Below are 25,177 nucleotides of genomic sequence, written 5' to 3'. Positions count from 1 at the left end.
TTTTGGTCTCCTGCAAGCAGAATAGAGGTTTTTGGGAACGTTTGAAACTCTTGCCATGTTGTGGTAAATGACTAAACTAAACTAGCAGTTTGGACAACCAGTATCTACACACACAGCCCCTGTCAGGCTTTTATACAAAATTCAATGGAAATATTCCCACTAAATCTTGTTTCTTCAATCCATGTTCAGCGTCAGAATGGGAATTTAAGGGAGTGCTGACATTGCAGAGAGCGTCTAAAAAGCACTTGCTTGTGCAAAGGTCTAAATGACCATGGATGATCTCCGACTTGAGCTGCAGTTGCTAGTGAGGTGGCTGTCATCATCAGTGGTGGAAGGGTGCTCTAGCGGGCCTGCTTGTGTTCCCATTTGCACTGGTTTCTTCTCTGCTCTGGCAGTCACACTTTAAATGTGGGAAAAGTAAATAGTGGAGACACTTGGCTTCTCATAATTTATTTTCCCACCAAAAAAGGCATGTTTATGCTTACATAACTGTAACAAATAGTGCCTATTTTAATAATGTCTAATGGCTTTTTCCCCCTTTTTCTTCCTAGAGTAGTTTATAGCATTTGTCTTTCCCATGTGCATTGAACTGAAGTACTGATTATTTTCTTTAGGTGTCGATTACATCACAAGTCAAAGAACTTCAGACTCTGTAAGTACAGTTGTTAACATGTCTGAGCTGCCCTGTGCACCCCTTGCTTCCCTGCTCCAGTCTATTTTAAGTCAAAATGTTCTTGCCTCTTTTATCCATCTGAAAAAAGAAATACCCTATGCTTTGCAGCATGTAACAAAAACAGCATATGTGTGTGTCTGCTTTGCATGAATTGATCCAGGTTGTTAATGCTGGTCTCAGGCAGGACCAGGTATTTCTAATTAGGGCACACATCTACTGAGACAGCAAACAAGATGAAGTGCTTCATGGTTTCATGAGCCCCAACTAAACTACAAGGGATTAAATTCAAGTCAGGATGGAAGAATGTAGGCAAGGCACCATGGCAAACTTTGGTAATACCTATGTTGTAGCTGGGTGGATGAGTGAGAATTGAGCTACCACGGTTGTCAGTCCCTCGTGATCCCAACTGCAGGGGGGAATGAAGTGTTTTCAGATGAGGAGAACACGTGTGTGAAATTCCTGCAATATATGATGGGGCAGAATTTGTCTCTTTCACTTGATGAACAGTAACATTGATCAAGGGCATCTCCTGCTAACCCAGACTGAGGTGGAATTGTTCATACATTGTTTTTTAGCGGGTGAATAGTGTTTCTGCCTTTGATCACATATGCTGCTTTTGTTACGTGCTGCAAAGCATGGAATGTCTTTTTTCAGGTGGTTCAAAGAGCAAGGGTTTATGCTGCGTGTCTATGTGTGTCTAATGGTACAGGTTGAAGGGGAAGGAAAAGCAGGTGAAAACCATGGAGGCCTTATTGGAAGAGAAGGAAGAAGAGATTGTTAAGAAAGGAGAATGGCTGCAGGTAAGCTTTGTTGGTACTCTAAAGGGAAATAAGTTCTGTTGCAGTATTTCTGGCTGTGGAAAAGTTACACTTACACTTCTAAACTTTTTTTTTGTCCAAAGGGTCAGAAGGATACAATTGCACAATTGACCAGTAAAATTCAGGAGTTAGAACAACAGCACCTGCAACAGCTCCAACAGGTACGGCCTGCAGAGTGGATGTGGTTTGAGAGTGCTGCTTAGTTGAACTGTAAGATGTTGGTTTTGTTCTCAACCTCTCTCAAAGGGTTTGCATTGGCTTCAACCTACAGAGCTATTTTAAATCCTACTTGACTAAACTGCTAATCTACAGTGCAGAGAGCCACTAGTTCAACTGTCTTCATCCAAAACAGGTTTTACATGGGTAACAAGTTCTGAGAGCTTTTCCTTAACCTGGATGATACTATGCATGAGGATATTCTGCATAATGAGTAGCTTTGGTGGTCTGAAAACTTTGAAGCTCATAGAATCATAGCTGTGTCATAGGTACCTCCTTGCCAGACTGAAATAGCATCTCTGTAGGGCCACGGTCATGGAGAAACTCTTGCTGTAACTGAACATAGCAGCTCCTCGTGAAGTGGTCAGGCTTTGCTGTGATTCCTTCCTGCCTTTACCTGTTGCAGAAGTTGCAACTGGCTGGAATATTTTGGCTTTTCATTTCCTGCACTGGACTTGAGAACAGGTAACTGGACATCCTTGAAGCCAGGCATTATTTAATGGAAGAATTTTTCCAATAAGGTGGTATTCTAGCTCAATTTGGATTTTTGTCAATGTTAAAGGGGAGAAACTGAGTTGTGCTTTTACTTTGGGTGGATGTCTAGACAGGCATTTATCCCAGGGGAAAGGTGGAATGGACAGAAGTTGGCTAGTGTGAAGTTTGGGATGCTTGGTGTAAGCTGTGCTTCTGAAATGCATCATGTTTATAGATATTCTTGGAGTGATGTGTGATGCAAAGTTCCTGGTATTTCTTGGCAAGTATCTTGCAAGCTGTGTGGTGCCCCTGCTCACACAGAGAGTTGCTGCTAATTTGAAAGCTTTACTGTGCCATCAAAATGAGATTGGGAACTGCTTTGTTTTTCAGGTACCTGCTGCATCCCAAGTCCAGGACCTGGAGAGCCTGTGAGTGTGCTTAGTAGCAGTTTCGCAAGTGCCTGCTGAATAACATGTATTCAGTGCTGGCGTTTATCTTAAATTGGAATGTATGAATTGGTTTCAAGAATTTTATGGGCTTTGCTAAAATAAGCTGTTAGTGCTGATGGACGTACACCAGCCAGTGCGTCTGCTGCCGTGTATAATAGCAAGCGTCTGGCGTCCCTGCCTGGCGTGCCTAAGTAGTAGTGCTCATACACTTTGCAAAAGTGAATGATCACCCAGGGCTCCACTAACTAGTGAAATTGCTGCTACTTCTTGTGTCTCATGATAATTTCTCCTTCTGTTTAGCATGTTTAAAAGAGTGTGGATTTAAGTGCCTGTGGCTGAGTCGGTAAAAGCAATGAACAGATACAGTTTGCCATTTTCTGTCTGAGATGCAATAGCCAATTCTCCAGCTTCTTTTTTTATGGAGAAATGCTGCCAGACTTTCCTCTGTTTTGACTCTGCTTTGTCTGGCTGCTCTAAGTCAGAGGAAGGTTGTATGAGACTGTGCCAAGAAGGGCTCTGTCTTCAATGCAGCTCTTGTAATATGCTGCCCTCCCTGCAGGGCTCCTGTGTAGCCAGTTGTGTGGTACCTAAGGCAGCCTCACCTTTGAGAGACTGTCCCTGGCACTTTCAGAGCCATCTGGCTTGCAGGATTTACTCAGGTGATCAGTTGCTTCTCTCCCACTTTGGCTCTGGAGATCAGCTGTTGAGATCAGCTATGACTAAATGTGTTTGCTGATTGACATGTGAAATGACTTGGCTTGCTTCAGGCCAGTTCTTAGCAGGCAAGTGTTTGCAATGCATGTTGTTGCAGCTGGCATGTATTTTTGTTGGCTTTCTTGGTTTGAAGCCATAGTGCAATGGTTTCTTCTGTGTGTGTGTGCACTCTCCTTTTGGCTGATTATTATATCTAGCATACAAAATGTATTGAACTTCTGCTGCTGAAAACTGGCCCTGCTAGAGTGTTTGTCCCTTTTCAGCATAAATTCTTGCTTTAACACTTTTTATTCCTTTCTAAACCATCTCTGCAGGTTGAAAGGGGAAGAAGAACAAATGAAGAAGTTGAAAGCTGTGGTGGAAGAAAAAGAGAGAGAAATGGCAAGCCAAGTAAAACAGTTGCAGGTGAAGCTTTGATAGGAGTGCCTTGTCTTTTAAGGAGTGTATGTATCGCAAGTGTGTATCTGTATGTATACATGAATGTATATATTGCCTCTCTTCTTTCAACAGGATGTGCAAAAGGAAAATGAATCTTTTAAAGTTCAAATTCAAGAATTAAAGCAGGAGAACTGCAAACAGGTAGAGCTTCCAATTGCAGTGTTACTGAGTGAAGTCAGAGAGGGTGGTGGTAGCTTGTATGGATGGCATGGAAAATCAGTAGTTGTATTGACCATGCAAATCTGGGGACAGCTTCAGGATTACACTCAGCTAGGTTTTCTGGCTTGCATATCTGTTCCTGCTTCCCTTTTATCGTGTGAGTTTGCAGTCTTGTGCACGCCTGCTGTGTTCCTGTCTAGCTTTCCACCCCTGTCTTTACATGCTGTATGTTCTGGCCAAAAGAGGCTGGACAGGACTCCCTCGAAGGCCAAGAGTGCAGCTGCTAGTGTTGCAGCAGTGCCTGGTTAACAAGGCAGATCGTGCCCTCGGCATCACTCTTTGCTGCTGATCTGTTCCTAATGTGTTTCTGATCTGTTTGTAGGCATCTCTTGCTGTCCAAAGTGAGGAGCTTCTGCAAGTGTGAGTACTGCCAAAAGCTGAACGCAATAGATAAGCGCTTCATTTTAGTTATCGCTCAGGAAATTTAAAAGATGAAATAAATGCCAAATGCATAATAACAGTGAGTTGGAAGTGGACAATAAAAAAACCCCACTTTACTGTCTAAGGAAACTTAAACATAGAGATTCTGCTCATGCTAAAAATCCTCAGCTGCAGTCTTCTGCAGTATGCAGTATGTCGTGCCCACAGTGTAAGGAAGCCATGATTGATTTAATTTTGAATGTATGCCAGCTCAGCTCTGTGTCTGAAGAGTTAAATGTTGGTGTTTCAAGCAAAAGTGACAAGCTTTTTTCTTGGAACTTCAGCTTAGAGGGTTGTTGTTCATATTATAAAATCATCTGGTAGAAACCTTTTCCCAAGGAAAGTCTCAGGGGTAAAAGTGTGGTATAATGTAGAGCTGAAGTGCACTAAAGGACTATGTAGAAGTTAGTATCGTGCTGGCTTATGCTGTGCTACGCAAATTGCCACTGTCATGCATTTTTGACTGGCTGAATTATTTTTCTTTTAAGTTAAAAGATTTATAAATTGTGGACTAGGTGCTTGAAAAAGAATGCTCTTATCCAGCAGGCAGTGCCTGTTTTGTGGCATTGTACTAGCGTGGGCTGGCTGACTTATCCTCATCTAATGTGTTGCCTTCCTGTGGCCTTGATAAATGTGTGCAGATGCCTGTTGTAGGCAAACAACAGCTTTACAATGGGCTTTGCTCTGGCAGTCCGCAGTTCACAGAGCAGTAGGAGGCAAGCAGTACTGCCAAGTCAGTGAGAGCAGCTTTTCAAAGAGTGTGTTGCTGGAAGGGAAGGAAAGTTAGTGTACACGAAGGGGTGTCAGTGCTTCACTTGAAATGTCTTAAATGTCTCCTGACTTGTTTATAATTCTCTCTGCTAATTCAGGGTTGCAGGGAAAGAAAAGGAAATCGCCAGTCTTCAAAATGAGCTCACCTCTCAGAGAAATGCTTTTGAGCAACAGAGGAAAAAGAACAACGTAAGGAAATTCCATGGCCTTCCCCCTGCCCCAAACCCCCAACAAACCAAACAAAAAAACCCCAAACTTCAAAGAACAACCAAACCTGTGTGCACAGCACTCCTCAATGCCTGGGGCATTCTGCTAAGAAAATGTTTCTGATAGTTGTCTACTGTGTTGTGTCCCCCGGACGCTCCTCTCCTCTTTTCTTGGGAGTGACTAAGCTTACCTTACTTTACTGCTCCAAGTTTTGTCAGTTCTTTGACAAGTTGCTAAATTGATGAGAGGGAGGAGACTTGCTGGGGGACACATCCCATAGCAAGTTCTCAGACTTGGATTCAAGCCTTGTCAGCCCTGTTCAGAAACATGTCCTTTGCCAAGGGAAGAGGAGGGGCCTTGGGGAGAGAGGGTGGGAGGATGAAGGGGACTCTGACTGAGTTATGGCCCTTGTGCGGGGACATGGGAGGAGGCATTACCTTCAGGGGTCTGGGATCTGGCTCTTCCCGTTCCTAAGAGTGACTAATCCTGCTCCTCTGAAAGAGGGGAAGGACAGCGAGCCTTCCTTTACAGCAGCTGCTGATGGTGCAGTATGGGTTGTTGGTGGGTGGAAGTAAAGATTGTATTTTCCATCACAGAGCTGTGAAGTTACCTCCTTGTAATACGTTATGTGTGCAGGGCAAGAGAATGGCATCTTTTAAGTTATGTGGAAGAAAGCTGTTAAAATACAGGGGTTTTAGCTCACCTGTCTCCTTGATAGCCTATAAAATCCAATGAATGCCATGCAGTAAGCTCTATTACTTAAAAATGGGATGATATAAGGAAGATGCACAAGAAAAATACTGAAAATGTGAGCTTTCGAGCAAGTAGTGTTGCTTAAGAGCTGAAATAAAGTACAGGGAAAGTGTCTGGGTAGTGTCAGAAGACAGGTGAGCTGGAAAGGTAGAGCATATGTGTACCTGTTTCCTGGGGAATTACGTGGTCTAAGTACCCTTTGTGGTGGAAGCAGAAGTCTGACTACTGCTGAGGGCAGACCATGCCTGTAGGTCCCAGCTTTTCGACATCGCAATTTTAGCCGATCTTGTTCTTACGTCCTGTGAAACAGCCCTTAGGATAGCAGGCAAATGGAATTGGTAAAGTAAAACTAGTGTAGGTACACGCTAGGGTTTGGATGCCACTTTGCATAGTGAATTAAAAAAATGCAGCCTTTCAAAAATACCCCTTTGCTAAAGCAGATTGCTGTGAGAGTTGAAAAAAAATCTAAATCCCAAGCACTGTAATCACCTCCCCACAAGGCCCACCATCCTTCCTAGATAAGAGCTGCGAGGCTCTTTTTATAAGAGCTCTCAGCCTCCTAACTGAGCTTGCGTGTTGACCTCTTGTGGAGTACACGTTTGATGACCTCGCCAAGAAAGATACAGGAGCGCAGCACGGCACGGTGGTGTTTCCATGCGGATCTGGGGTGTGCTTGCCATTGGTGAAATCCCAAAACCTCCCAGGAGGGCACTGGTGAGCAAACCAGTTTTCTTTGGGCACAGTGGAGAGCGCTGCATGGGTGAATGCTGCGAACCAAGGTCCTGAGCTTTATGTTTCTAAAATCAGCCCTGGTGTAGTAGGTTTGGGCTGAGGCCGAAGGATCTGCGCAGCTAGATCTGGTTGCAAGATCAGGGGCATAAATGTGTACACCTCCATGCTGGGTTCTGCAACGCGACATGCCTAACACTCTGTGTAATCTGTGGTTTGGTGTCTGTGTTCCTCACTACTTTTGAAAACTTCCCTCTTTCTTCTTACAAGTGCAGTCAAAGTGTGGGGTCACTGTAGTGTTACGCTCTGCAGTAACACTTGGATCAGTTTTGGATATGGGGGCAGGTTGGGCAGAAATTGGCATTTTTTTCCCCCCCCTTTTCATTCAAACTCTTTGAACATCACACTTGTTTTCGCTAGTGTATGTCATTTTACCCGACAAAATCATCTTGCAGTAACCAGCATTTAAATGCAAATGGTGGAATGTAATGCAAAATATATCTCTGAAGTAAAAGCGGAAACAGTTTGAATATTGGCTGAACTGAAATCATTCTTTCTAAAAATGATTAGGACCTTCGGAAGAAAAACTGGAAAGCAATGGAAGCATTGGCATCAACTGAAAAATTGCTGCAGGACAAAGTGAACAAGACTGCCAAGGTTGTAATGTTAACTGCTAGAAATGATGCGTTAAGCTAGAAGCAGATCTGCAGCTGGTTTTTTAAATGAAATGGAGGCATTTAACTTTTACTGCAATTTAAATATAGTCTGTTCTGAGTGATCATTCATATACTCTCACCTCTGCTTCTTCCTCTTGTCTTTAGGTTTCTTTTATTTGTTTTTTTAATCTGTAATCTGTGGGCATGCTGTTTTTTGATTTCCGTTTGCATAATTGTTAGAGCTGTTGTGAATTGTTTTTTCTTTGTGGGGAGCACTAGAATAAAAACTGTGCTGGTGAGCAACCTGCTTTCATCTACTGGGCTTTCACTGTGCTTGAATAAACTTATTGGACCCTTGGAGAACTAGAACTAGATTATTATTTAAAAACCTGGGAACTTCTCAAGAAAAATGGTATCAGCTGTGAATATGAAGCTCAACAGGTCCCATCCAGAGCCAATGTTCAAAGTGATACAGGGTGTGAATGGCTCTAAAAGGAGCTTGCATTTGCTATGAACATGATTTGGTGTTAATTGTCACTATGCAGATTTCCAAAAAAGCATCAAAATAACTTTAACAACACAAGTCAGGTAGCTAGAAGCAGAGGAGCTCTGGTTTGGGATTGTGCATCTGCGTTTTGGAGATGTCTCTGCTCTTTGCTCGGCCCTGCATTCAGAGGAGTTGTGTGCCTTTTGCTCTGTGCTAACGCTTGCCTGCTTTCTCTTGCAGTCAGAAGACTTCATCAAACAACCATTTGCCACTTCTCGGTGGTTCCTAAATTTCTGAAAATTAACACACTTAGCGCAGCTACACAACCTAATGTCTCCTGTCCATGTCTGTCTCTGAATCTCAACCTACTAATGCCACCGATCTCTTGCAGCAGAGGAATGTGGAACAGCAAGGCGCAGTAACACTGATGTCAAAGAAAGAACAAACCCAAATATTAGTGAAGGTTTCTTGCTGAAAGCTGCCTTCTGTGCAGGAGTTCGGGCTTTCTGCATTTAACCTTTATGAGAGCCTTGGTGTCATATGGCTAAATTAAACCAATCTGCCACAAGCACAGCAAGCAAATGTCCTGTGGCTGGTCTGCTTTTAATGTTAAATAGAACGATGGACCGGTGGTGCCCTTGGCTCTGTGTATTTATATTTGCAGAGCAATGACAAAGAAAACTTGGAGATTGTCACACAGCTCTAATAATTATTTCTCATTGCATCCAAGCTTGGGGAAGGAGGATTTAATGGTCTCCTTGAGTACTTAAAAGTAATGTTTAGAAGATATAGTCTCGCTTTCTTGGCCTGGTTCAAATGTGCATTAACACAAAGTTTCCTTTTGACTTGAATTCCGTTTTTGATGCGGTGATGTTAATTTATGGTGATTTTTTTTCCCACCTAAAATTGTTTAAAATAAGTATGGATTTTTAAAAAAATCATTGATTGACCAAATTTCTTGTTTCTGAGATCACTCAACTTGAGTGGCAGGGTCTGTGTGATCTGTGGATGCAGTTACTCAGCACAGTGTAGTTTGTGTTGTGAACAAGGGAGTGATGGTGTACTTTCTGTACAAATAGGTTAGATAGGAGAACTTAATGAAAATAAAAGCTTAAAAGCACAAACAAACATGAAGGCCAAATTCTGAAGCAATTCAGTGTCAATTTTTGAAGCAGTTTACTGGCAATTTTAGAGACTATAGAGCCTTTCTCGCTTAATTGACTTTCTGGGTTAAGTAAGTTACTCTAGGCAAAGAAAGAGGCTATTGCCAGGTCCGTGGAGCGTGTTGCCCAATTTCACATGAGTCCTTCTCCTTTTTTTAGGAGAAGCAACAGCATTTGGAAGCTGCCGAGGTAGAGACACGCCAGCTACTCCAGAAGCTGTTCCCTAAAGTCTCTCTTCCTTCTAATGTGGTAAGAGAAGTGGCTCTTCCTACCCTACTGCTGGGGGCTGGGGAGCTCTGGTCCTGCTGTGCTGGGCAGTCTGGAGCGCTTCCCTGCGGTCCCCTCTGCCCCAGGGTTTTTGCAGTGGGACATGAGTGTCTTCTGCTGGCAATACCTGTGCTTGCCAACAGCAAAGAGGCAAAGCTGCAGGTGGTTACTTCAAGAAAAGTGTTAAAACAAAAAAAAGTGATTGTTATCCTGTGTGTTTAACTGCCCCAGTGTATTTCGTCTGTGTGTGTTATCTTGTGTCTAACCAAGATAGTAAATTTTCAGGGGTGGATGAGGTTTGCTGCCTGTTTGCTCATTGTCTGGCACGATGGGGATCCATTTTCCCCGCCGGCTGTGCAGATGTGGCTGCCCCCCCCTCCCCCCCTCCCCTTTCCAGAGGGGCTGTGCTGCCTTGGTGCCAGTTAATACAATTGGAGAGGGTTTGTTTTGTTCCCAAAGTTCCTTTTGAAAACCACGAATTCCCAATTTTACATTCTTTGTGGCTTTCAGTTGTTTTCAAGGGAAGTACGCTGGGTTTGTGTGGCTTAGAGCGTGTGAATGATGTGAAGTGAGGCTGGAAAACTGGGGTCTGTGTTTCTTTTGTAACATGTAGAGGTTTTGTATATCCATATTTAAAAATATTTCTAAATGTGCTAAAGTTAGTCTCCGGATGAACTAGAAATAGTATTTAAAAAGTCTGTTTCTGTAAGGCTTCAGTCTCCCTAGTGAGGTCCCTAGAATTACATGGCAGGCATCGACTTTAACTGCTCAGGGATTTTGGAAAAGATTCCCTTAAGTCTTCAAATACTTCTTGTCGAGCCCCGACACTTCCAGGGAGATCTCTGTCACCCAGTTCTATTTCAGCACTTTCAAGCCCCAGGAACTGTGTCTTGCTCGTAACCTCGTGTTCCTGGATTGCTGCCTGCCGACTGTCAGCTCTGCTCGGCTTCGTGTGGTACTAGCTGAACAACTGCTGTCAGCCTGCACGTTAGCTCCAGGGAATTAGGGGATTGAAAGACTGCTCCGTAAGCCTGCAGTTAGGAGGCAAATGTCCTGAAGATAAATTTATTGAGGTTATTCTCAGCTTTAACTGAATGTTTTTCCCAACAGAGTCATAGTGAGTGGATATGTGGGTTTGAAAAGATGGCTAAAGAATACTTGAGAGAGGCTTCAGGATCTGAAGATGTCAAGGTAGGCTCAAATGGTAGACAGCTTCCTTGTGTGTGGCATGGCATATTTTTCCAGTTTAGAATCATGGAATCATAGAACGGTTTGGGTTGGAAGGGACCTTTCACGTTCATCCAGTCCAACCCCCCTGCCATGAGCAGGGACATCTTCAACTGGACCAGGTTGCTCAGAGCCCCGTCCAAACCTGATCTGGAATGGTTCCAGGGATGGGGCATCTACCACCTCTCTGGGCAACCTGGGCCAGGGTTTCACCACCCTCACTGAAAAATGTGTTCCTTAGATCTGGTCTAAATCTACCTCCTTCTAGTTTAAAACCATTACCCCTTGTCCTGTCGCTGGAGGCCCTCCTAAAATGTCTATCCCTATCTTTCATATAGGCCCCCTCTAAGTACTGGAAGGCTGCACTAAGGTTCTCCCCAGAGCCTTCTCTTCTCCAGTCTGAACAACTCTCTCAGCCTGTCCTCACAGGAGAGGTGTTCCATCCCTCTGAGCATGTTTGTGACCTCCTCTGGCCCCTCTCCAACAGGTCCATGTCTTTTCTGTGCTGAGGGCTCCAGAGCTGGATGCAGCACTTCAGGGGGGTCTCACCAGAGTGGAGCAGAAGGGCAAAATAAATCTTGCAGATTGTGCTCTGAATTGTGAAGTTCTAATTGGTGAACAGGTGACAAGAAAATTGTTTTATAGATATTTGCATCTTGTAAACCAGAAATGTATTTGCATCTTCACAACCCCACAAGGTGCTTTTTGAAAATGTTCATGAAATTCAAAATCCCTGTTCTGTTTTTCAAGTAATTGTTTTTTTTTAAGACAGAATTAGTGCAATAACTCATAAAATTTGTGAGTATTGAGAGTTATAGGTGAACATGGCACTTGCTGTTGTCTTCATATGGTTTGGAAAGGAAGACCTGCCAACGTGAATGATACCAGCTTGCTTGTTGAAATAAGATAAATAATAGAACTCAGATCTCTCGGCTGAGATGTGACTTTTCTGGTCCCTTTTCTCCTTTGCCAGGCTATGGAGCAGAAGTTGAAGGAGGCCGAGGAAATGCACATACTGCTGCAACTGGAGTGTGAGAAATACAAATCGGTTCTGGCGGAAACGGTAAGCAGGATGTCTGGTCGCCTGTGCCTTGTGATGTTGCAAGTTGCCTTTTTCTTCTGCTGTAAGCTTTCAAATTCCTCTCTCTTAGGAGGGGATTTTACAAAGACTACAGAGGAGTGTGGAAGAGGAAGAAAGCAAATGGAAGATAAAAGTTGAAGAATCACAGAAGGAACTTAAACAGGTATTTTTGCAGCAAGCCAGGCAGTTTCTGCTTGAAGTCACAGAGGGTGTTGGAGCGTTGCGAAGGCTGGTGTAGAACAGCCTCGGCTGCCTGGTTTGTGTGCGTGACCAGTGGATGAAAAAGGTGAAGCCTGAAACCAGTACGATAGGAATAATCCCACCTTGAAACGAGAGAATTTTTGGTGCTTTTATACTTAGTTTCATGCTGAGTGATTTCTAGTTTTTTGAGAAACATCTTTCCATTTAAAAAACGTAAAAAGTGGAGGAATTGTTGGTGTCTTTAGATTTGTGTGGCAATTCCTGTTGCCATCTTTAGAGTAGCAAGAACAAATGAACAGCATGGGTGTGAGGTCTTTGACCATTACAGTCCTTGCACTGTGGTGCAGGAGGCAGCCAAATAGCCCGTAGTAATAGTGAATGCTGATGGGATAGGAAGCCAAAGATTCAGGAATGTACGTGTGTCCTGTTAATGTGCCCAGGAATAGATATTTTCTGATCCTGGCAACTCAGACTGTATTTCTGTTAATTTTTTTTCAGTTTTTCAGACTCCTTTTGTGATCAGATACAGACTCTTTGTGCTAAAATTTAAGTATCATATAATCATAACAATTTTTTTGGAAGCTGTTAAAATACTGTTTAATCTGTTATGATCAAGTAATTATATTTGAAATTGCCTGCAAAGCTTTCCTTTTTAGGAAGGCTCTGTTACTAGCAAAAGTGGTAAGAAAAAAGCCTTTTATGTTTCTTTCCTAATCTAGAGTTAAAGTAGGTCAAACTGGTCTTTTTTTTTTTTTAAATAAATTATTTCTGAAGTACTCTGGCACTCAGATTTACTAAGCATAAGTATGAGCCTGGAGCAAACAGATGATTTATAAACTTTTTTTTTGAGGGACATATAAAAGGCTGTCAGATCTTGAACTGTAGATGTGCTACCATCTGCTGCTTATGCAGCCTCTATAAGGCTAAGTATGCTGGGTTTGGCTACGTGTAGTACACGGATGGAGACAGTCTTCCCTGTCTAGGAAAGATATTTCCCTTACCATGACTAATGGACAACTGACTTAGTCCTTATATTCCAAATCTTTCAGGCATCTAGGCTCTTATCTATCAGAGAAGTTCTTACGCTGGGAGAAGGTAGGAAAGGTGTTCTAACAGAGACTCAGTATGTTGAATTATTTGAGTGTGTATCTTAATTTATTCAGTCACTGATTTCATCCTTAATATTTTTAAATCCTAGAAGCAAGCTTGTGTGTATATGGAGACTTTGTCTTAGACCAACCCAACTAAATGATATATTTATCTTTCTTGAAAACTGCAGATGCGTTCTTCGGTCATTTCTTTGGAGCACGAGGTAGAACGGTTAAAGGAAGAAATCAAAGAAGTTGAAACTGTACGTGCAGGTGGTTTTTTGTCTTTGAAGCTTTCTTTTACTTAAAACATGATTTAGGCTTTATGCTGCAAGTCTGAACTTCCTAGGACTTCTCTAAGTAGTGCAGCCTGTGCTGCGGTTTAAGCTGAATCTTTTGGCCAGTGTTTTTAAGGACAGAAGCTGAATACTGGAAATTGTCCTGGTTTTCTGTACTTACCTACTGGGGCTTTTTCCTTTGTGAGACTGAGCAGTTTACTGCTTGTTGATGATCTTGGGCTTGATTCTTTTTCTTGTTCTCTTTTGAAATGTAACGGTTTAAATCTGTGCTGTGCGATCACTGGTTTTGAAATGCTCTCTAAATGTCATGGAGTATTTGATAGAAATTTATAGCTAATAATAAATCAAGAAAATTACACTGCAAGAAAACACTGAAAACATCTGTTTTAACTCTGTTTTTCTGTTTCTAGCTTAAAAAAGAGAGAGAACATTTGGAAAGTGAACTAGAAAAGGCAGAAATAGAACGATCTACTTATGTTTCAGAAGTCAGAGAGGTAAACATAATTAACCAAACTGTGCTTTTTCTTTTGGTTACCAGTTGGCTGGCAAACTAATCTAATGCTTAGCCCCTGTGGCTGAGGAGTGTATATGCTTGTGACCTTAGGGTAGAGCGACACACTAATAACTGAGCAGAAGAAAAGTGGGCATCCTAAGGAGACAAATCCTAAAACTCTAAACTTCATTTCAGCTCAAAGATCTGTTGACTGAATTGCAGAAAAAACTTGATGATTCATATTCTGAAGCAGTAAGACAGAATGAAGAGTTAAATTTGGTAAGAAGCTTGTTCTCCGCTGGGCACAAACTAGGCTCCCAGCATACTTACGAAGCGGAGACTTATTTCAAATCTGTCTGTTCTGCTAACCTCTTCAGCTTGATATTTTTGTCCATTGCAATCATTTATGTAGTCTGACTTTTACAATTTGTCTCTTTCACTGCTCCTAACAATAGCATGTCTGGTTCTGAAGACCTTTTCCAAAGTCTGTAAGACTTTCATTCCTGAAACTTCCTGAGAATCAATGTTTTACAGTGCAGACGTACGCAACAGCAAATATAATGTCCTTGGAGCAACAGAAGTTATGCTCTCATCAGTTTAACTTGAGGATAATTCTCTGGTTGTGGGGTTTTTTTTCTTTCCCCTAAAGCTTTTGAGGATGCAGCTGTGGTATCTGTGCTCTGACTGCGCAGAGCCTTTTCTATCCTTCTCTGTATGTACCGAAATTGGCCAAAACCAACATTAGATTAATTCAGAGTATCCAGCCATTCAGCAGCTGGCATCCTGGTGTGGCTGAATAGCTGTTCTGGCTTGGTGCATGCACTGTTTTACAGTGTGTTTAGCTAGAAACGCTCTCCAGCCAATAATGCTCCTGTATCAGGTTTTCTGAAGGAGTTGGATTAACTGAGGCCAGACCTATACACCCGAAGATGCGTGGTTTTCCAGTTTGAGTCCTTTCACACCTCATTTGTTTCAGTGATGTGTGTGTGGTGTTTGTTTTGTTTTGTTAAGGCTGCAGGAGCAGTCAAATTCTTCCTCTGCTTGTGTTTGAACAGTGCTTTCTTGCTCTTGAGCCAGGATTGGAGAAGGTTGTCTTTTGTCACCGTGTCTTTGGTGGGTTTTAGAGTAGCTGATGGGACAAGCTGTCCCTGCAGGCTGAGCTGCTGGTCTCACCAGGGTACTGCTGCTAATGTAACGGGGTTAAAATAGTTGATGTAAAAAAACCAAACCCACCATAACAATCTGCTTAAGTTTAATGGTATGCTTGGCAAGTCTAGTACAGCATTGATTAGCATCCTGCCTCAGCAACCAAAGCCTCTCGTTTTGAAAGCAAGGGAAATGGGAATTGAATGCATATCTTAGAATTAATCAGTAAATGCCAGCCTCTTGAATATGAGAGGCAACAATCTATTATGTTTGTAATAACAAAAGCTTAAAAAGCTGAGCTCCCTGCTAGGGCCACTCGACTCTGCAATCTGATGATGCTGTGCTGTTAGGAGTGTGAGGAGGTGGTAAACAACTACCTTCATGTGGATGGCTTTGGAATGCTGTCCAGTGTATATGAGTGTGTTTTGCAGTAGGTAGGAGGAGGCTGAGGAATAGAAATGGTGGGATTTCAAAATGTGTTTCCCACTAACTTATAAGGTGAGCAAGGAGAGAAGCTGAAACTGCAGAGGAGCTCAAAATGTAGAAAAACAGCATCTACCAGTACAGGTGCTCCAAAGGAGGAAACCTGCCAAGGGTAAGACAAATATAATACGTGGGTTTGGAATCAGTGGGAATTCAGGGCTCTGAGTAGCCTATTGTTCCCTTCTTTAATCCCCTGCTGGTTCCCAAGAAGATTGGCAGCAGGAGTAGTGAACATTAGCACAGTGCACTTCAGAGGCACAAATCCAACAAAATTGGCACTCGAGCTTCTTGTTAGCACTCCTATTTGAGGCTCAAGCCTTAAGTGCTGTGCCTGGTTCTGTATGCTGTGTTGAAGAGCAATAGAAATATTTTGTAAAAAATATTTATATCCTTTGGAAGGCTGTAGTTTAAGGGCAGCCAGTACAATGTATTCATCCCTCTTGACTGAAATAGTTTTACTTTTTTGGATTGAATCTAAACACAATCAACAACTTAATATACCCCTGTCAGTGATTCATGCCTTGATGTGACATTAACAGACTGGTTAAGTCAACATAGTTGTAGTAAGTGGTGCTTTATTAAGATGACAAGTAGAGCTTTTTGGTTTATTCAGCAGTAAAGTGACTGTTTAGCCTGAATTAGGAAGATAACAATCTACATTTTTGCATATTTGCTGTGAATTAAGTGGAAGTCGGGACTGACTTGTGATAAGAGTGCTGGAGAGGCTTATGTACTGTCAGTATGGCTAATGTTCTTACTGGCAATATAGTTTTAAAAGTTGAAACCACTTCTGGTGAAGCTGATGCCAGCCTGTGTCTTCTCTTCTTTAGTTTCCATTCTTTACAATTATCTTTACAGATGGAGTCTCTCTTCCTTGACTGTCCTTTTAAATCTCATCATACATGTTGACTAATCCAGTGTGTGCAATGATTGTTAGTAATCTTACTCCCTTTGCAGTCAGTGTGCACTGGGTTAATCCATGGGACAGACAGATGAAATCTCTGTGTTGAGGGAAACTGATTTTCTTTGTTACTATTTTGCAGCTGAAAACGCAGCTAAATGAAACACTATCAAGACTCAAAGTTGATCAAAATGAGAGACAGAAGGTAGCTGGTGACTTGCCCAAGGTAAGCAGAGACCCTTAACAGTTGCAGGTCTAAATGTTGTAGAAACCTTCAAGATCTGTAGTTTTGCAGTGCTGAAAAATGTGGTGATCAGCTTGTACAGACTGTCTGCCTTGTGGGGTGTCTCATGCTACTCACTGGTTCCCCAGATGACTGGGATTGTGGGTGTAAGAGCTCATATAAGGTATCTGCATGTCTGTTGAAATGATAAACAGAGCTGTTGCACTTTTAAAAAGCCTTTTTTGAAAGAGTCTGTTGTCCATGATAATTTTGTGCCAGTGGGAGTGAGTGGTGATTTGGGGTTGACAACTAATTCTTTAAATAAAGAAACCCAGCCTAACAAAAAGCCCATCCCACAGCCCCACACCCACACCACAGCCTGAAGCTTTTAAACCCAGTGTCAAATGGGAGTGGGTTACATGTTGATTTACAAGCCATCTGCCCATTTGCACGTGGTTACAAATTGGCTACAACCCAGGAGACTGCAAATCTTTAAAGTTAGCTCTGTGCAAGCTTGAGGACACAAGCAGGTGGGTTACCTCTGCTCATCTTCAGTGGCTGCTCTTGCAAGATGGATTGGAGTGGGAAATCTTTTAAGTGTGAGAGGTCTCACTGCTGTCTGTCACCCCAGAAATGAGCCTCTTGCGGGAGAATTGATAAATGGAGGCAAGAATAGCCTGCAGAGTGGCTGAGCTCTGGCTGCAGACTGTATAACACCTTGTTCCTTCTGTGGGGGATGCATAGTAAGGAATTTGGGCTGCGTTCTTGCAGGGTTGGAGTGGGGAGAGCTGCTGGTGGGGCAGGTCTTGTCCTGGGACCAGGGACAGATGATCACAAAAAGCACTGCTGGGAGGTGAGAAGACTAAGGAGACCTGCTGCAGTAAGGTGTTTAAAACATTTCGCTCAGGACAATTATACTGGATGTTGACATACGAAGTGAGCTGTGCTGGTTCCTGGTGTATTCTATATAAATGCAGATCTATGACTAAGGTTTTGGAGACCTGCCTGTGCTGTTACTCTCGCACAAAAAATTTGCTGTACAATTTTTACCTAATAACTTGACATGAGTCTATTAAAGCTTCCCTGTAGAATTGCTTTCAAATGCAGGCAGGCTGACATGCAACGTGCTGATTGTAAGGAGACATGTCAATCTTAGCAAATGTGTTTGTCCCCTGAGTGAATCTGGCACAAAACAGATTTCCTCCTCAACAGTGATTCCCTGTGTCTCTAGTGCTTTTGGAGGGATGGGGGTTTGCGTCTCAGCCTTTGCTAACTTTTTGTGCCTCCCTGTTTTTTTGTGTTTCCCTCCCCTGCAGGCCCAGGAGTCTTTAGCATCTCTTGAGAGAGAAATTGGAAAAGTTGTTGGGGACACCAATGTTATTGAAAACAGTGATGTTTGCACAGAGTCGGTGAGTGTTTCTTTTGAGCCCATGCTCAGGGGCAATGCAAATCTCATGCAAAATGTGAACTTTGGGAAGTGAGGTCCAGCAAATGAACAGGATGTGTTTTGCTGATGGTAAATTAAGGCTTGATGAAACTTCGTATCCTACAACTTGTCAGGGTGGTGTCCTGGAGCTGTATCCCAAGGGCACTGACATCTTTCCAAGCAGCAGGAGTTCTGCTGTCATCTGGATTGTGACCTGTTTCCTGTAGCTCAAATTTGTAAGGAGGAAGGGGAGAGATTCTGGACATCAGATCTCTGCTTACAAAGGGTTGTTGGTTTGAGCAAAAGTGGGAAGAGTCTGGGGAAGATCCCCAGACTTGCCCTTTCAAGAAGGGAGGCTAAAAATAAATCTGCTGATTACTAAGTGAGTTTAAAATGTTAACTGTTTGCTCTGACACCTGTAAAGCCAATGAAAGAAGGCAGTGTTGCATGCCCTGTAACACCAATGCGATGTCACTTGCCAGAACATTGACCCTTCTGGTCCTCTGCAGCCGTGGGCAAGAGCCTGTCCCTAGCTGCTGGTATGTGCTCAAATTCAACTTCAGCTGGTCCTGGCTCACTAGAAGTGGTCCAGCAGCAAAATGTTACTAACCTGAGCTTCAGTAAGCAACAGACTTGAGCATTGCCTTGTGCTGTGGGTAGGCAGCTCTCCAGATTGATGGTGTTTTTATGTCCTCCAGTACTGGCATTACGGTTGCAGGGTGTGGAATTGGGTGGACTCTGTCTGGGGTGGCCTGTTTCCATGCTTGCAGGTGACTTGCCTGAGCCTGTGGGTTACTCTGAGCACAGCTGATTGCTGAAGTGCTTTGTGTAGCTGGTACCCAGAGTGCTGGCCCTAAAAAGACATCACCTGTACAAGTGGTTGAGTTGTGGCTTTGTAACTGGGCTTCTCTGTCTCTGGAAATGAGAGCTTTCACACCAGCTTCAAAATAGTTTCAGAACAGCTTTCCAGAAGGCAGTTGGGAAGAGGAAGGCTAAAGCAGATGCCTGCCCAGCACGTTTTACATAGCTGAATGGTGTCAGTGGAACTCATTACCCGTTTTCTTCTGATGGATAGAGTGGAAGGAAATGCTGTCATTTGAGGGGGAGAGGAACACTTGCTGATAGGACAAATAATTTATATTGACTCCTTTTAGCTGCTGAGAATAAGTACCCTCATCAGCTGCAAGAGGAAGCTAGGACTCCTCTGAGGAGTACGGTAGAAAAGCCTTTGCCTCTGTAGTCATTAGCAGAAGTGAAACGGCTTTTCCAGAGTGCTCACTCATGGATGCTGATCAACCCCTGCGTTGTGGGCTCACAATGTCCGAGCCAGAGGTGCAGCTGGGCCTGTGAGACCATGGATGTCTAAATGCAGTGAGCTGCTTTCCTGGGAGGGATGGTAGGTCTGCCGAGCCCTCTCCTGTGTTGCCAGCAGGAGACCAGACCGGTGACGGTGACAATTGGGTGCTCTGTGTCCCTGTCTGCAGCAGGCTGGAGAAGAAAAGCCCTCCTCAAACCAGTGCCAAACTGCTTGCTCTCTGCTATGCCTCTATGGCTTACCCAAGTGGTGTAAGTCAGAACAGCGACGTGGTGTTTTGTGGCTGGTGACGCTGGTGAGCCCTCCTGAGCCGAGCGTCACTGCTGTGCCCTGCGGTGGCCCGGGTATGCTAGTTTGATTTAATTGCTTTAGCCTTACCTTGCATGGCCCCTCTGGCTCATGCATTGCTCTGCTGTAGCTGCGTGGGCACGTTGTGGAACCCTAACCAGGTTTCCTCCAGAATATCCATCGTTTTATTCTGAAGAGGAGTGTGGAAAAACAGTCCTAATAAACCTGTAATTAAGCCTTCATTAGTAAAATGTGTTAATTGTCTAAACAGCGCTCTTGACAGGTAGCTATAGGCAGAGGCGGAAATTAGAACATTATCTTCTTCTCTAAGCCCTTTTTGCTGCTTTTTTTTTTTGAGGGGGAAAAAAAAGCAGCTGTCTCCCCAGAAACCTAAAAACTTAGCTTAAAATAGCTCTCAGATTAAAAAAAAGTCTTCCAGCCACTTCCACCTAGCAACAGTGTCTCTTTTTTTTTTTTAAGAAGGACCTGAAAACACATGCTTGAAAATGAGCATATTTGTTCCTTCTGGGTACTGGAACCAACCCACAAAATTGAGAAATGATGCTTGCGTAAACCCTCAAACACATTCTGTGTGTTTTCTTTAGACTCCTTTCCTATTTAAAAATAGACCATTTTGTTTTTCTAATCAGCTTCCTTGTCACTTATGGGACTAGATGATGTCTAAAGGGTGCCTTTTAGTATGCTTTAAGGAAGTAATTTATATTCAGCAGCTGGCTTAGGCACTAAACTTATTTTGAGTCTCATATGAAATCTAATGTGCTTTCCTCTAAATCTCAGTGTAAAACACTCCATCATTGAAAACTGGGAATGCTGTACATGTAAACCGTGGTGGAGGAGAATCTGTCAGTGCAGCGCCTCTCAGAGGGCACATCCGAATTGCAGACATAGCCCCGAGGTCTTCCAGACGCCTGCTTATCCATGGGATGTTTGGGAGTGTGCATAAACTTCAGGGTTCTTAACTGCAGAGGGGAAAGCTTGTCATAGCTACTAGGGTAATTGGTTGTTCCCCACTGCCATCCTCTTCCTCTCTTCATCCTCATACCCCAAAGACATGGTTTCCCCCGAGTCCTGGAGAGCGTGGCGCTGGGGCACAGCAACGACTGCTCAAGGCAGCCTTGCACTTCTGGGTTAGCAGAAGCTGCAGCATGACTGTGCTGAGCCCAAATCCATTGGTAGCTGGTCAGGATTAGCCCCAAGAGGGTTGGAGATGTGTCTGTAATTCATGAGTAAGTACTGCCCGAGATTAGCGAAGCTGCAAAACAGAAGGGAGAGGAGGTAAATAAGGAAGAGGAGAGCTCCTCCTTGATGAGGGCTGAGAGTGAATTGAGAGGCTCCTTCATTGCTTCTGCTCGTGATGGTTTCTACGCTAATGCACGTACACTTCCATACCCAGCGCTGTCGGGCGGCGCTGTGATTCATTCATTTGCTGGGATGCTAATTGCATTTGCCTTTCCACTTTCATCAATCTGTATGAGATTGCTAAGCGAAGTCTCAGTCTTGACAGACCTGGTTTTCTACTATAATAAGGGTAAAATAGGTTAAGGCTACCCTAATACAGACTCACAATGATTTTTTGTACAGTAGAAAAATGCTTACCAGTTGCATTTAAGAGCTTAGCAATATATTGCTTTGTTCTCTTGCCTCAGCCCAGAGTAGTTTCTGTAATGGTGCAGGTGGTTGAGTTTGATTTACTGCCCGCTCTGCGTTACAGCAAGTCTAGCAGCATTTCCAGCCAAATGGGAGCTGGGAAAGTGGCCTTCTCTGAACTCGCTCTAATTTCCCTGAATCTCTAGGGAGAGATTTGCAACAGCATTATGCATCAGTCTCATTCCGTTAGTAAAACCGCTTTCAGTTGGAGCGGAGGTGGCCGATGCTGAGCACTTGTGAACCCCTCTGTGCTCATGTTCAGAACTGGATACTTCTGTATCTCTGACACCAAGGCAGATTTGCTTATTTTTAGCTCTTAAATTGCAAGGGAAAGCTCTGCTACAGGTTAGCTGGATGTCCATCTTTGGAGCTGAATACAGGGTAGTAATGTGTGTTTTGGATGTGGAGTTCATCATATGTCTCTGGAGGGGCTAATCAATAAAGGTAATAAAACAGGGATTATAGTGTGGTTAGCTCAGCAGGACTGACTTTGGGGAGGAGAGCAGGCAAAAAGGGAAGAGGCTGTTTTGAGTTGTGACACTTCCCTATTAATAAACTGTTGAACTCCATTAAAACAAAAAAAAGTGCACTTATTTTTGTTTAAAAAAGCAGGCTCAGCATTTTCATTTCAGAGCAAGAAATCGGTTTTCTAGCTCTTGATAGCTTGCTTTCTTCCGTTTCTCTGTGTTGACTGGTGCTTAGACTGCTTTGTGAAGCCCTCATCCAAGTCTGGGTGTCACTGGCAAGCAGGAAATTTGCTGCGGCTCAGAGCAGAGGGTGAACCCGTGGGATTGCTGGTGGGCAGCAGCCCATGTCCCGAGTCTGAAGAGGAGTGCTGGTGCTGTGTTGTGGGTGGGGAAAGGTGTGTATCTCTGGCCAGCTGTTTCAAATGGTTTCCCAGCTGGAGCTGCCTTGTGCTTGGGTATTACATACTGCTGAGGACACCATCCCCAGTACTGACCAAGTCCTTGGTGGTCCAGCAGCCTTGTTGTTACAGCTGCAGGGGTCAGAAGTCATCCCTTCCACTGGGTACACTGTCACTGTGCTTAGCAGCCCCTGTAGTAAAGCACATGCTCTTGTCTGCATTGGGTTTTCAGCCAGGCTTGTGGGGCTGTGGGTTCATAACTTCTGAGGCCGGATCAGCTGTGGTTATGAGCACAATTCCTGGAAGCAGTGACTCAGGCAGGGAGGGTGGGAGCTGGAGGTCAGCGATGCTCTCGCTGGCGTTCGGCATGTGCAGGTAATTCCCTGGAACAGGCTTCTTGACTTTGAACAGTGTTCTTTTTAAATGTGGCCATAACCCTCTGACTTACAGGAATTGTTCCCATTTGCGCAAGGAGTTGTAACTTTATACGGAGGATCTAATTCTAGGCTTTCTTGGTAATTAGATTGTAAATGACTTTTTAATGATTTTTTTTTTCCCCTTCTTCCAGGATTTGACTGATAAAAGACTAAATGTGGTGATGAATCTTAACCAGGATGTAGGTCATCTCAAGAAGCTGCTTGTGTCAGTAAGCCAAATGCTGTCAAAGGGACGAGAACACTACCAACTAGTAGGTAGGTGTGGCTGGGGACCATCTAGTTGAACTGAGTGGCTGTCAGGAAGGACACTGGTCTGATGGTGGGACCCTGTTCAGATTTAACAAGTCAGGTGTCAAAATCTGAAACTGTCTATGTGCAATTCATCAAAACATTCTAGTAGGCACTGGATTTGTTCCTCTCTGGATCCATACTTCACTTATCTGGGTCTAATCTCACATCCCCATGTCCTTCTCTGGGCATGTAACTGTCCCTCCCTCCGGATACCTGCCACATCATGCAGCAGGTTTCCCAAAGCTTTGTTCTCCCACTGCCTGTGCCATGTTTCCCTTGCCCCAGCTACACAATCAGAACGTCTACACTTCCATGCTCCGATTGCTTTGGGATGGAGGATATAAAGTAACCCACTGGGCTTTCACGGAGTTAACAGCAACAACTTGCTGTGGTCACGGGGATATGAATATCTGAAGTCTGGCATTGAACTCTTCATCCAATTATAGACACAGGAACAAGGCTTTTATTTTAATATACAGCCAACTAGGAAACCTGGGCCTTTGTGGTTGACTGCATCATGCTGGTAAACCATTCAAGAAGTTGACCCAAAGTTACCTAATGCTCGGATAAACCCGAGGCACTAAACTTTCTCAGGAAGCTGATGTGGCTTGTGGGCCTCTGCTAGATGTTCTGTGAGCTGGGTCTGAAGGCGGGTTGTGAGCTGTTCAGTATGGGAGGCAGCAAAGCCTTGGCACTGAACGAGCTGCTACAAGAAGTGTCAGAACTCCCTCTCCTCTGAGGATGGGGACTCGCTCTTTTCCTAATTAGGTGTATTTTTTTTATGCTCCTGCCTCTGTTATACTGTGTGGGCAGCAGAGCTGGCCTTGAGTGCTGGTAGCAGGATGTTCACAGTGGGGTGAGCCCAGTCTCATGGGATGGGCTTGGTGCACGTGGTAGGAAGGTGCTTCCCACACCTTGGCCTCTGCTCAGCCTCCACCATCCCAGCTTGCTCCTCTGGGCTTCATCACGGGCTGATGCTAACGAGGCGGCTGAAGCGCCGGCGAGGCGTGGATTTGCTTGCACGCTGCCCATTGGAAACTGCTTGGCTGACATAGCGTTTTGTGTTTCTCTTGCAGAATGAAGTCACGGGGGAATCGTTAATTTGAGGATAGCAGAAGGCATTGTATTATATTTTGCCAAATTAAAGCCTTATTTATGTTTTCACCCTTTCTACTTCGTCAGAAACACTGAACAGAGTTTTGTCTTTTCTAATCCTTGTTAGACTACTGATTTAAAGAAAAAACCCAACTCTGTAGACACCTCCAGAGTTTAGTTTTATAATAAAAACAAACCTGTTTGGATAATTAGACCTTTACATTCCTAGAGAGACAGTAAACACATAATCTTTTATCTTATTTTGCTCAATAAAACTTGTTCAGAAAACTCCAATATGGTAAAGTCACCAATGGGATATAACGTTTTAATACTGATGTTGTACACTGTTTTACTTAATTACATTTTTGGGATTAGCTGCCTCTGACTTCAACCTCAAGTAAACACTCCGTTTTTTTTTTTGGTTGCTAATGTAATCAGTTTTTGTAATGGTGTCAGCAAATAAAGGGATGCTATTATTCAAGGTGTTCCTGCTCTCTTCTTTTAACTGAGTGTGGATGACTTGGGTGATATTTCCACCTTTCTCTTCCCTAAAATGAGCATCAGGCTGCGCTCGGTGTGCTTGTGTTTGGGCAGAGGAGGAGGCACGAGCTTGAGAAGAGGCAAACTGGTGTGCTTGCAAATTTAAGAGCAAGTCTTCCTTTTAAAGAAAAGGTACTAAGGTTATACCCCACCCCACCCTCAACCAAGAAATCCCTAGCAAACCATTGTGTGAACTGTGGTTCCATGTTGTGTATCATCTTTGGGAAAAATCGGGGAGTACAAGGGGGAATAATAGGTAGAAACATTGGCTTGTGAAGGCAAAGCCAGCTTTCATGGGCACATCAGCCAAGCCTGCCTGACCACCAGCAGAGCACAGAGTATCTCTGTTTGCCCTGGACCTGCCTCTGGGGTGGGAGTTTGGATGCTCTGTTACTGGGAACAAATCTGGGGAGGGTCTTTGGGACAGGGTTTCTTCTGGGGGTATGGAGAGATCAGGTGGACCTCCTCTGCTTTGGGTTTTTAAGTGTGTCTTAAAGGAACCCTTCAGCTCTGCAGGGGCTTCTTCAATAAGCAAGGCTAGGTGTTGCAGAGTTCTTGATGACACTTGACGATGTGATCATCTGAGGGAAGGCAACAAAACAGTTGGGAGCCAAAGTGAATTAATTGTAGAGGTAAAGTATTTCAAACTGCTCACC

The 25,177-nt window shown here is 43.7% G+C and overlaps 1 protein-coding gene across 1 annotated transcript in view; it reads left to right on the top strand.

The window, feature by feature from the left end:
• The window catches only part of KTN1 (kinectin 1 (kinesin receptor)), a 53,992-nt gene extending 29,535 nt beyond the window's left edge, over positions 1–24,457 (top strand). The window contains exons 24-43 of the mRNA XM_010283392.1: positions 615–652; positions 1,383–1,473; positions 1,575–1,652; positions 2,572–2,609; positions 3,659–3,749; positions 3,855–3,923; positions 4,324–4,361; positions 5,291–5,381; positions 7,452–7,538; positions 9,347–9,436; positions 10,565–10,645; positions 11,655–11,744; positions 11,833–11,925; positions 13,243–13,314; positions 13,761–13,844; positions 14,039–14,122; positions 16,516–16,599; positions 17,913–18,005; positions 22,727–22,850; positions 23,963–24,457. Coding sequence (XP_010281694.1) covers positions 615–652; positions 1,383–1,473; positions 1,575–1,652; positions 2,572–2,609; positions 3,659–3,749; positions 3,855–3,923; positions 4,324–4,361; positions 5,291–5,381; positions 7,452–7,538; positions 9,347–9,436; positions 10,565–10,645; positions 11,655–11,744; positions 11,833–11,925; positions 13,243–13,314; positions 13,761–13,844; positions 14,039–14,122; positions 16,516–16,599; positions 17,913–18,005; positions 22,727–22,850; positions 23,963–23,967 — 1,521 coding nt within the window. The 3' untranslated portion in view covers positions 23,968–24,457. The remainder of the gene's footprint in view (positions 1–614; positions 653–1,382; positions 1,474–1,574; positions 1,653–2,571; positions 2,610–3,658; positions 3,750–3,854; positions 3,924–4,323; positions 4,362–5,290; positions 5,382–7,451; positions 7,539–9,346; positions 9,437–10,564; positions 10,646–11,654; positions 11,745–11,832; positions 11,926–13,242; positions 13,315–13,760; positions 13,845–14,038; positions 14,123–16,515; positions 16,600–17,912; positions 18,006–22,726; positions 22,851–23,962) is intronic.
• Positions 24,458–25,177: the final 720 nt, after the last annotated feature.

This window comes from Phaethon lepturus, unplaced genomic scaffold (assembly GCF_000687285.1).
Source record: "Phaethon lepturus isolate BGI_N335 unplaced genomic scaffold, ASM68728v1 scaffold20123, whole genome shotgun sequence".
Taxonomy (NCBI): Eukaryota; Metazoa; Chordata; class Aves; order Phaethontiformes; family Phaethontidae; genus Phaethon; species Phaethon lepturus.
The sequence above is the reverse complement of the archived record's forward strand: the minus strand, read 5'-3'. Positions and strand labels throughout refer to the sequence as shown.